Here is a 12,957-nt window from a genome sequence, read left to right as displayed (position 1 = left end):
ACACGGACGTTCCGAGGGAATCTTATTGGACGTTTAGACTTAACGCCCTGACAATGTGCACTGTCGTTTCATTCTTTGTCGCTGATAAATCGCGTTCGTTTGTGCATTTGATGGGAGAAGGTGTTTGCAATCTATACAGATGTCTGGTATTAAGAAACAATAGTGGATCCACTAGAGACCCAACAAATTTTAAGTTTACTAAAAACGCTTTAATTTTGGTAAATGAGATGCGCCGGTTATCAGGTGAAAAATGTATATAAATTTCCACGCAAATGTTCTTAAAGTCTTGCATCTTATTATTAGCCTTATCTTTTTCCTTTAATTTTGATATCTAATTTGCAACGGACATAATTGAGATTGCATTTGATTGCGTTGTCGTCAACAATTTTCTTGTCGTAACAGAGAAATTATCATGCTAATTTATTGATAGCGTAGGAAGTTCATAAAATCGATGTACAAAATAACACTTACAAAACAACTGTAGCTGTATAACAGAATTACTGTGAATTTGAACTCGCAAAAGGTATAAACGTCACTTCTTTATATAATACAGAGAATTTTCATTCATTGGACAGATCACCCATTTTATCACTTCACTTGGCAAAGAAATGCCCTACAACATTTTCTACACATCACTTTACTAACCAAAAATATCTTTACCCTTTCATTCGTCTATTTTACGTATTAATTGCAAACACGAGAGATTGGAAATGATTCGCACGCCGATGGGAGCGTTTGAAAAATCGTTTCACAGTATTCCCCTAAACTCTATCAGGATATTGTCTGCGGATCCAAGGTAAAAGGGCGGTCCCGCGAAGGAGGTAAGCCCATAGACGAAAGAAGTGTCGTCAGGAGTGTAGTTACGAGGCAGGACGAGATGTTAGACGTCAGGAGAGAACGACAAATCGCATCAATCATACTCACTCACTCGCATCGCTGTCTTACACGGTGTAGACTACCCGAGGGTGCTGCTAGGCCGCTCTATCTTCGCGAGAAAATTGCTTACGCTTTTACCGGGAAAATAGAAAAACTCTTAGGCTGGAAAACCCTGTCCCTGGCCAGGCGAAATCAGTCGGGAGGAATGGAAACAAATTAACTTACCCAATCAATCATTCTTCTGAACGTGCTCGACTGGACGAGCCTCGCGTTTGTCAAGCGACAACATCAGATAGTATTATTTATATTAATATTCCCACTCTTGCACGACTCGAGCTACGGTGCGAATTTGTTTAATAGAAACAACCGCGGCTCTACTCTTGTTCATTCGTGATATTTATGAGAATCTCTGCGGATTGATTTTTCATAGCTTGGATGTTTTATTTGTTTAGTAGAAGCTGTTGTAAGTTGAGGTAAATTGCTTAGAAATATGAGGTATGTTAATACGTAATGTTTGTATTTTATTAGAAATTGTTATAACTGGGCTGTGGATTTTTATAGAATATATTCAGACGTGGGTCTTTATATAATATATTAGAATGTGAATTTTTGTACAGTATTATTCAGATTTGAATTTTTGTTTAGTAGATTTGAATGTGGGTCTTTTTAGAATATAATTTAGATGTCAATTTTTATACAATATTGCTTAGAAGTGGATTTGTATGCGATATTATTTAGATATGGATCTTTATAAAATATATTTAGATATAAATCTTTATACAATATTATTCAGACTTTTACACGGTGAATTTATATGTCGATTTTTATGCAATATTATTTTGGGGTGAATTTTTATACAGCATTATTTAGATGTGTATTTTATTGAACATTATTTCAGTGGCATCATAGAGAATAATTTATTTCCCTATCTGGAATTATGTCACCGCACTACGTCACGTTTTAAAGGATCAAAGTAGCCATAAACGTATTAAATCCACAATGTAACGATACCCAATCACAGGATCTCCTACTGTCACCTTGATACCTACGAATCCAAAGCCGAAGACCCAGCCGAAAGAAGCGCGAAGGATCACGGTCCTCGCAAAACCCGAAGAATTCTCCTTTCCCCAAGATCGTCCATCCCCAGCTTTCCTCGGGCCGTCCGACTATCCATGACAGCTAGCTCACGTGGCAGCGCAGAAGAAGCCGTCGGGTCATCTACATTTATTTCCGCGGGGGTGGTGGGCCAGCGGCGCGCGGCACAAATATCAATCAGTGGAGTCAAGAGTAGAATCAGGGTGGTCGAGTGGTTCCACATAATGCTGCAACCGGAGGTGCGAGAGTTGCACACAGGGTGTCTGTGCAGTTGCGGCGCGCCGTTGGCCGTGTTGGCGCACACACAGGCCCGTGTCGCACCACCTGGTAAAGGAATAAACACATCCCCTGTCTACGTGCATCCACCCACACACACAGCCAGGAGACACGGCCGCCGTACGCGGCGAGTGTGTGCGTCTCGACGTCGGCGTCCGAAAAGCGAGCGTCGGTGTGCGCCGGGAACGTCGGAGTGCCATGGTGAGCGGTTTCGTGGGGGTGGAGTAGGGACTGGGAGGCGTGCCCCGTAGGCGGAGCCTCGATCGAAAATCCCGGCGTGCATCCGACGTCTGTGTGGGTGTTGCTGCTCGCTCGGTCTCGTTCCCACTTTCCCGGGGCTCCGACGGACGCGTCGCGGCGCGGCGCGTTGCCGGTGTGTGCGTGTTCTGCCCCCTCTCTGTCTCGCAGCCTAACTCGCGACTTTCGGCCGTCATCGCATGGGAGTTCCTCCGCTATCAGACCCGTTAACAGCAGTCGGCGTCGAGGCACCCGCTATAACGTCTCTCACATCCCCGGGTGACGGTGCTCGCCGTTCCTGACCTGTCCGGCCGATGGGCCGCACGGAAATCAGTGTCCACCGACAGCCGGATCCGAATTCCACGACAGACACGCGCGCACCTCTGATATACGAACGGTGAATCGCCGTGCCGCAGCAGAACTCGAGGAGACGTCTATCCGTAGTCGTCTTTGGCTCGCGAGAGGGGTCGACAGGTGGAGGCCGGACGCCGATCTTCATGGAAAGGGATGAAGACCTGGCATTGAGCAGGAACAGTGTCAGTGACAGAGACTACGGAGGACCGGAGATCCAGGTGTATTTTTGTTCACGTTCGCTGGCGAATAAGGGTGAATGGTTTACTGAGGCACGACAGTCGTGGTGGTGAAAAGACGCTCCTCGGATCAGGTGGGCGGATGTCGTGCACAGTGTGCGCGGGATTGTTTTAAGACACAGTGACCGAAAGGACCGCGAGAACCACGATGATGGAAGTGCAGCAGCAGCACTCGCCTGTGGGGGTGGGTCCTCTGGACTTTTCGCGAAGGGGTGTCGCCGAGGCGTCCGCTTTTCGGGTCGTCAAGCCGAAGCAGGCGTCCGCGCTCGTGCACCAGCAAACCCTGTCCCCGGAAGCGAATAACAACGAGAATCTGCAGGAGAGCCCCCAGCTGCCCGTCGAAGCCGAAGGTAAGCGTCGTTCTGATATTTCGGACGGTTGTCTCTGCCACCGTCGACGAATTAGATCGTGTGATTTGAAATCGCAGTTACGTCACTGATAGCACCTGTCAAACGGCCAGGATTTTAGCTGTCGCTGATATGCGCGCAAAGCGCAACGGTAATTTCACATGGGGATTAGGATCGCCCTTTAGTGACAGTATTGATTACGGGTGGAACCTGTATCCTATTCTTTTTGACGGATATATTCGTCAGTAATTTTGGATGAATGGCTCTGGGTTGAAACGTCAGTTCTGACAAATCTTTGTGCTCATGAGATAATACTATCGTCAATGTTTTAACAATTATTCGTATGTAAATCAATGAATTATGTAGAGTCGGATCATCCATTTTAGGGTATTATTTAAAAGCGAATAGTTAAACTTGTGTAGAATGCAACAAAGTCGTTAGAATATTAAGATATTGCAGATCAGCATGCAATGTTTTGCTCGAGCAGTATAGTTTTCTTCATTATGCTGCTTGTAGGCAGTGATTCAGACAATTTCCAACGAAACAGAATCCGCAATAGACGCACGAAAGCCGCAGTTCTTATTACGGAAAAACCGGTAGCTTAGCGCAATTGATCGAACGCCTCAATGAGATCATCTCCTGAGGCGAAGCGACCTCGATCAAAGATACTAGGAAGTAATTATTAAACCGAAGGCCATAGCTGCACAAATCTGACTCAGAAGTTCGGGCAAGTTCAATTAACCCTAGTCCATCGTAAACTAATCATTGCGAGGATATTAAGCGCCGCATCTTTTCTAGAATGACGTATCAATCGCAGCACAATTTACTTCTCAAAATTCCCCGATAAACACGCGAGGATCGAAAGAGGAGAATGCAGTTTCGATTCGGTGGATGCGCCGATGAAATGCACCGGTCCAGAATCCCATTTCCCCGACCGCATCAAACCCGATCGTTTCTGCATCCCCCGCGCGTATTCGCGTCTCGCCCCCTGACATTCATCCCGTTGTCGCCTGTCATCATGCTATCTATTACCTGGCTATTATCCCTGCACCGCGCTTGCACCGTTCACGCCCTTGAATTCGCGCAGCAGACACCTGCGTGCGGACGCGCGCCCGCGCGCGCGCGCTCGTGTGAGTGCGCTCCGTTGCACCACCGATCGGCCCCCGAACACCACCGAAGCTAACGCTCCTCTGGTCCTGCGTGGCGAGCAGCCCGCGTGAAACGCACACACGCGCTCCCGGAGACACAAGTCGTTCGACGGCTTCCGCGATCCTCGCGTGTATTCGCGTGGGTGCGTGCAGGTGCGTAAACGGGCGCACGGCCGACGCCGTTCAACAGGTGAGAGGGGATGAAACGGCATTAGACGGCTGCCTATACTAATGCTGCTAATCGGGCTAATAGCTAACGCAATAATATCAGCCCGCCGCGTCGAGTCGACCTGGATCGACCTAAATGATTTAACCGATAATTGCCAGGTGACGGGCAGGAGAGGGTTAAAGGGCGGCTTCTTAGGGCGGCCGTGCTTAGCGGCTCTTCCCGAGGGCGATGAAACTTCCTTTCGCTCGCGCTTTCCGCGAGAATCACACTGCGGAGTGCAACTCTAAAACAGAGGGTGACAGCAACAAAGAAACTCGCATGCTAATTTCTAATTTATACGCTGTCTGATTGACATTTCCGCAAGGGAAATATTGTTTGGAAATATTCCGGCACGTTCCTCTAACGGAGTTTCCTTCATTCTCTCCGCGACAATTGCACGGTTTACGCTAAATGATTGAGACTCAAGGCAACAATCATGCCGATTCTCATGCTTCATATTTCATTTGATTGACGTTTCCGCAAGTGGTTTTATATATTTTACGTCCCGCGCCAAAGTAACAATGAGAAAGTAATACGTGTGGCGAGTCGCGGGTAATTCAAGCTGTAATTTATTATCTCCGGTTTAAGCGGCGGCGATGTTTCCCGAAACGCGAACCGGTCCCTGTGTGTACCGGGGCAACGTTTTTCTCCTCCGCCGTTTGATAATTCGCCTTCTTTGCTTTGCGGTTGGTCGTCAACGCGGGGGTTGGTTACCCCCGGCTTTTGTCCTTCTCGCAATAAACGGGCCGGATTAACTTCGCAACACCGAGACGCGGGCGAGTGCGGCGCTAATCTCGAGCGTGCCCGGTCTGCCCCGGGCACCGGCGGACGCCGGGGGTACCGTTACCTGGCAGGTGTCCTGGGAAATTGGCCGCGATGTTCCTGGCGGAAATCACGCTGTAGGATTTACCGTTTATAGATTTACGACCAGAAAGATAGCCGCGAAAGAGAGACGCGCCAGGATAAGCGTCGCGCGGGCAAACGCCGATATCGTCGATGTTCCACGGCAACAAACACGCATTACCTGCACGGTGTGTACACACGGGCCGGTGGTATCGATGTTGTTACACCGAACCGCCTGGTCATCTTATCTCGGCCGCGTGGTGTGCTCGCTTTATAGGAAAATATGATTTATTTCTGATAATCCTGCGAGAATGAGATAGCCTTTGCGGCGTGGCGCGCTAATCTCCGTCCGCTATCTCAGATTATCCCTGCCGGTCCTATATTGCCCGGATTACGGATTTCATTTCTTCGTTCCTTTTTCTTCGTCTCCCGGGTTTTTTCTTCTCACGAAACCAGCTCGATACGATCGATTTTAATCGGTCGGAGCTCGCCGATTCCGAGAAACGCGACTCCGATGTCCGATAAGGCTAACAAGATCGGTGGAAACGTCATCGTGCATCATTTCAGATACCCGGGGCCGCGGGTTGTTTCCTAAGGGCACCGTCTTGGCCCAGGCGAAATCTGGAGCAGCTTAGCCACGCCTACTCGGGAGACGAAGTAGCGAAACCACGCCTACTCGAATCATTCTACAGGAATAAATTAAGATACAGGATCCTTTATCCCCGTCCTCCTACTCTTGTGTGTCGTTGCTTGTTTAATCAAAAGAATGATATCATTTAGATCGTACCTGACCTAGGCTTCTTGATAATTTAATGATAAGATAACAATTCAAAGTAGAGTCACTCTCTTTTTTCGGGGTAGATATTTTGAGAATGTTTACGCGTCTGAATCAGACATGAATTAAATTCCGAGGTATTATTGTGACTACATCAAGAGTAGGTGCAGCTTAGCGACGCCTACTCGGAGCTTTTAGCCTAACCAAAATTTAACGATACAAAGTAGGATGCAGTTATGGCTTTTAAAGTTAAATTGTTACAAAATACGAACTCTGGACAGGATATGGACATACATTGTTCTGTAGGGTCCACTCAAAGGCAAGAGCAGATTAGCCACGCCTACGCAGAGCGTTCAACATCAGCGAGATATCTGTTATCATTCGCTTCAATGTATCGCTTCTAAATGCTATTATGAACGTTTTAAAAACATTTCCTGAACATTCTAATGTTATCCATCCCTCGTACCTGCTTCGGAACGAGTACCTAGGGGAATTCAGGTCGGCGTACACTTTGATTCGCTTTCTTCGCAAGGTTCCAGTCAGCTCGAATTCCGAGTCGATCAAAGAGACCCGGTGAAACGAATGGCGGGTGCCGTCGATAGGAATGCACAGACAGAAAGAGAGCGAGTAATGGCCGGGCCAAGGTTGATAAATAGAGAAGGGTCTCCCTTCTTTCTAATAAAGACGCTCTTGTCGAGGGGTTGATCTCTCGCACGGAACAGGAATACCAAATTTCGTGCGGCTTGAGACGTCGCTTTCGCGTTAGCGGCTGCTCCGCCGACGCGAATAATGACGCATGAATGATTCGGAAATATCGCTCGATCTTTTCAGCGTGTAACTCGACGTAGAGGACTTCTTGCTATCTTTATGGATCGTTTTGAGCCGCGCTTTTCTGGTTCCAGGTGGCTGCAACGTTCGTTTAATGTTCCCCAGACTGTGGGCCCCCTTCGGAAACGCTGCGGATGTCACCAGCCTGCCGTCTTTGCCTAAGAGTCACTCAGGTGAGTTTTAATTCATGATTGAATGTTATTTGTTGATCATTAGATTCGTTAAATTACTTTATCTTGAAGCTAGCAGCACCGAATGATAATATTCAAAATCGGTGGTCTTCTAATTCCTTGCGGAGGGGATGCTCTAAAGCATAAATTATACAATAAGATATACACTATATCCTGCTCTTTTGTGATTCAAATCATACGTTCGCAACTTCTTGAACCAGATACACGGTTCTGACGTCATCGTTATATCGACATCGTCCTCGAAGGGTTAACGCAAGCATCAAATCCGTAAAGCAGCATTTCCGACGGCGTCTATAAAAATGTCCGAGCGATTAATAGACGTAAATTACAAGTCTCAAGTCGCCTTAAAAAAGAAACCGTAGCGATTAGGGTCGAAGACTTTTAGCCTTTTAGCTCGAAAGCGACCGGTGACAATCATCAATTAGATAGTGTCCAGATACTTAATCCCGTCAGAATAAAAGAATATTAGCTCCAGCCCGATGGGACGCGGAGACACCGGGCCGGCGCAGGAAATTACGAATTCTAGTTGCTAATGGTGTTTTAATACGTCAAAGTCGGAACCGGTCATCGAAAGGTGTAGACGAGCGCGGCCGTGCTGCGCGCCGTTCGGCTTCCTCCTCAGCCCGGATGACGAGAGTAGTTTTTATTTGTCGATCGTTAAGAACGACCGGTCGTCCGATGATTGGGATAAATGGTAGCACGCGTCATTCCGCGGAGGGACATCGGCCCTTCTAACTCCTACCGTCCCAATTGGAGCAGATTAGAGGCGCGGTACAGGGATTCGGCCGCGGTACCGTCGGCCCCTTTGTGCTTGTACGACGGTCGGCCTCTCAGTTCTACCTACCCTGAATTAGTAACATCTTGTCATGTTAAACGGTCGCGCATACACACCGACCTCTTCCGACTCCTTCCGAGTGCACGTGGCCATTCATTTGCTGTCACGTCCACCTATAGCAGGCCAACCGGCTACCCTAAGTCCTCCCAGCCTTGCCTGGGCTTCTTCGCGACCGGTCAATCACGATGGCTTCTTCGCGACCGGTCAATCACGATGGCTTCTACACGAAACCAACCCTTCGCTCCTGAGGACCACCTTGATTCTACTCACCTCTCCTCGTGTCTCCTAACAGCGATTGCTACATTCGCGCAAAATGTTCTAGTTGACAGTTGTTCATCGTTCAGTCAACTAGGCTGCTCGAATCTTTCATAAACGAATAATAACACGGCGAATAAAATTGTAGCGTTGTTAGTATCCCGAAGATTTTTAATTGAACGATTGGTATTGAGTGACTTATAGATACAACGCGGTACGGTAATTATTCGAGGCATCCTCTTGCTGAAGATTTGCAATTAAGCAATTAATATTGACTAATAAGAGCTACTAGGTGCAGTAACATCGCTGGAATCTTATTTGTAACCAGTTAAACTGGATCTTCTAGATCAAAACTTCTTATAATGGTTTATTAATTTGTTAGAGAAAGATCCCTGTGTCACAATAATTGTAAAATAACGCAAAGAAAAATTAAGGCTAGTGATAAGATAAAAAGATGCGATAGAAGAAACAAGTAGCTTGGATAATTTATTTTAAAATTGATGCAAGTAGAAAACATGGAGAAAAGAAAACCCTACCGTAAAAATTCCTTACGAGGATTACAAGATTAAACAATTAACACCGATCCTCGATCCATCTAATAAATCTGTCTTCAATTACAAATTCCCTATGAACGGGACAGTGATCGATAGTGAAAGTGACGCATTAATATGGTGGCCCAGCAGATCGGCCACAATGCGACGACCCTCCGTCGATCGATGCAGGATCCTCTTTACCAGAGAGGAACGTCGCGGGCGCGGATTAGGTTTAAATGGGTAGTGACGGGCGGATGAAAAATCTGTTTTTGAAAACACACCCACATCGGTCGGTGCCGCCTTTGAGGCGCAAGTTGTCAGACATTTCTTTCGTCGGGCAAGGCAGGACGGAAGGGGGCCCGAACGGTGAAGCGTGTAACGGCTTTAATAGCGGCAGATCGCTACGCAGTAAACGACTGACGGACGACAGAAGATTAAAGTTGCCCGTTAACTCGATCTAATTGTTCCCCCGGCTTGGCCTTCCTTTATTAATCCACGTCCACAAGCATCTTCGGCATCGCCGTCATTGTCATCCCTTGTCACGAGTCGCCTCCTTGATGCTACTTGCGGATCCATCGTTGCGTCTCGGCAAATTGTCTTGCTACTTCCAGGCAAATCCGGCTTGCACGACGTCGTTCGGCGAATTGCAGTGTGCCATACACTGCTAACCAGTTGAACACTGTTTCGTTCCGTCCCCGGAACCATAACTGAATCAATACTCGCTTAATCTAGTCGAGTTTTCACGCAACTTCTTTTTCTGCGATTTTTCTGGGCAGCCCTTTTTGGTAGATTTATAGCGTAGATTTTAATACATGATTATATTCTCTATTCGATGTGTATTGATGTTATTAACATCGTTTAGGCTAGATGTTGTAGCATAACTTTGCGTCTCAAAAAAAATTCCTCAATATATATCATTCATCAAAGATTCAACCGGGCATTCTATTTGCTGACAGTCTTGTAATAATTATTTTAAAATTAAAAAACAACATTTAAGAACGTTTTGCAAATTCAATGTACAGAAATAACAATGTAATCTGACAAATTATTTAGAATAACTTCTTCGAATAAAAATCGAATAAAAATGATCAAGCATCTTTTACATACAGGTAGTAATAAAAAATTACCACATTGCAAAATAAACTTTACACCCTATGTATAACTTGCTTTAAACCCCATAAAATATAAACATTGTAAAACGTATTTCGGCATTTGGATGAAAATGGCTTTAGGTGTAAAAGGGCTAATAGAGAAGCGGTAAACAAAGTGTTAAGCTGCGAATGAAAATTGTAGGAGCCCGGTGCCCCACATAACAAAACACCGATGGCTTCCGTTCACATAAAATAACAACCCCGAGAGAGACGCGCCGGTTCTCGGCGATATTTTTTTCGGCGAGGTTTCTTCGGGCTCGCGATCCGAACGTTGGAAACGCGAGGAGCGAATCGCGTCCATGAGGCTCTCCAGATGTACGCTCACGTGAGTACGACGCGTGTGTACGACGCGAAACGCATCGTCGTGTGCAAGCAATGCCGAACCCGGACCAAAGTAACCCATCTGCCGGACGGTCGGCACCGAATGGCGATGCTTTTTCACGCCGGTTTGCACCGACGGTTTTTACCGCATTCCAACGCAGCGGGGCCAGACGTGGCATTTGCGTAAGCAGTTCTTCCTATGTCGCTCCGAGTTACACATCTGTCCGGACTTCCTCCACCTTTTTCTTTTCTGTTTCGCCACCATGCCACCTTTTCGCCTCTCCTTCAACCCGGTTTCATTCAAGGCTCTGCGCTACTGCGTTTCACGCAGAAACTCCTTTGACCGACGCGGGAAAAGATATTTGTTCGTTTCTTTTTATCGGAAGGCTTCTGCGACGTTCATCCCCTAAGACGGTTCGACACGATTTTCATTTGGCGATGATTTCGGTTATTTTTGAAAGATGTGGATCATTTTTAAGGAGGGATCTGTAAATTGTTTGTTCCTTTGTTGTATCGAGTTTTTAGTCAATCAAGTATAAGGGTTGAATATGGAATTAATAGTATGTGGATAGTTGAGTCGTACAGGATTCGTTAAAAATGGACTGGGCTTAACTTGTGGTTGGAGAAGGGCTTACAAAAACTTGATCTAATTCTCCGCTTCGTCGCGGTTGATTTAGGCAGTCGTTCTCATCTGTAAAGAACTAGTTTCATCCGTGAGACGTTTGAACACGTGGAAATATTGATTGGAACAATCTGAGCGCACTTTTAGCTGTTCTCGCCATTGAGAAAGTTTAGCTGATTCAATATCTTGGCCTGCATCTATTGTTCTTTCGAGTGTCTTACATCACTTAACGGAGTAAACAGTTGCATGCGCCGGGAAGGGTTTGATCACTGTATTTGCACTAGCGTCTACAAGTATTTGAACACTCGAGGAATCTGATCGAGAGCTCTTTATCATAATTGTAATGTTAACGCGTTACAAAAGGAACTGTGTCTGTTTGCTCTCAGATACATATCGCCCCGTTATCAGCCACGGTCTTATCATTTTTTTTTTTTAACAAACGTCCCTTGTAATTAAAACAACGCGACGATCCCGATTTTCTCTCAATTCCGGGCAGGCCGATAATGAAAAACATTATTGTTCAATGTGCAAGTTCGAATCCGTCTATCAGGGAAGCAGAGTATTAACATTCTTCGATCGATTACCATCTGTGCTGCTCCTATCTACACCGATAAAATGTACGACCGCTGACAGATTTATACTTGAAGTGATAGACGTGCATCTAATCGTCACGTGCTCCGCGCAATCTTTAATCTACTGCACCGCGAGAAAAAAAGAATGCTCGTGCGGCTCGTTCGCGTGACTTTGTATTATTGATGCCCGACGTGTTATGAGCATCGAAAACCGCATTCGCAATGGGCTCGACTACCTGATAACTTATCCAACAAACGTTTACGATATTAGATCGTAAATCTGGGAAACAGATTCCCTTCCTTGTCGCCGAAAATTGGGAATTTCCTTACTCTTTAATTTTTTGTATATTGTTTTGGAAGAAGCTACGTACTAAGAGGTTCAGAAAATTAAAATTTTTACCCCTTATGTTATTTTCTATTATTTTAGAAGATGGTAGATAGTATGGAGTTGGAAGACTGAACCGTGTTTCGAAAAATGAAAGTGAAAATTTGAAGGCGTTGAAAATTGATTTTTTGACTCCTTTAGGACAAAGATGAGTTTTCAACCCCTTGGGAGAAGATTTTCATTTTTCGATATACAGCTCAGTCTTTTAACCCTATCTACCTTTTTTTTAATAATAGAAACTAATATAAAGACCAAAACTTTTAATTTTCTATTCTAAGTTTTAATTCCAATTTTTAATCGTACTATTGTATCTACAAATCTATTAGAATAACTAGTAGAATAACCTAGGTAATAAGGATTCGAAAACCCCGTCGCAAGAGATTAAAATTCCGTAGCTACCAGGTTTCTCTCTATCACGCTAGGAACAGGTTAGGTACCAAGGGGTTCAAAACTCAGCTCGGTCCCGTAAGATTAAAATTTCTTCGCGGCTCGTTTCCGATCGGCTCCCCTCAATTAACAATTACTTTCCTCGAGGGCCGTAACTTCACTCGCGCTGCCGTGCTTCTTTTTGCCGGCCGACGCGTTCGCGGGCGTTTCTCATTACATTAGGGCACTCCAGCGAGAACTCCTGTCGTATTTTGATTCGATTGCAAAGCCGCCAGGAGACACGATAATAATCGGGCCCTTCCGTCGGGGATCGTGGCGAGCTTTAAATGCGATTAACCGGCACCGGTGCATTATACAGGCGGGCACGTGACCGCGTGTCACGCGCACGGATTATAAATATAATATACTGGGTGGTACACCGTGCATCCAGCGATCGTTCGATTGATATCGCTCGTCCGAGGGTGCGCGCAGACCCCTTCGCC

General features: G+C 46.0%; 1 protein-coding gene across 1 annotated transcript in view; it reads left to right on the top strand.

Annotated features, from left to right (window-relative positions):
- The first annotated feature begins 2,721 nt into the window (after positions 1 to 2,721).
- LOC144467944 (uncharacterized) overlaps positions 2,722 to 12,957 on the top strand; it is a 33,963-nt gene continuing 23,727 nt past the window's right edge. The window contains exons 1-2 of the mRNA XM_078176971.1: positions 2,722 to 3,424; positions 7,298 to 7,396. Of these exons, the coding sequence (XP_078033097.1) occupies positions 3,223 to 3,424; positions 7,298 to 7,396 (301 nt within the window). The 5' untranslated portion in view covers positions 2,722 to 3,222. The remainder of the gene's footprint in view (positions 3,425 to 7,297; positions 7,397 to 12,957) is intronic.

The sequence above is a fragment of the Augochlora pura genome, chromosome 3 (genome assembly GCF_028453695.1).
Source record: "Augochlora pura isolate Apur16 chromosome 3, APUR_v2.2.1, whole genome shotgun sequence".
In the NCBI taxonomy this organism is placed as follows: Eukaryota; Metazoa; Arthropoda; class Insecta; order Hymenoptera; family Halictidae; genus Augochlora; species Augochlora pura.
The sequence above is the reverse complement of the archived record's forward strand: the minus strand, read 5'-3'. Positions and strand labels throughout refer to the sequence as shown.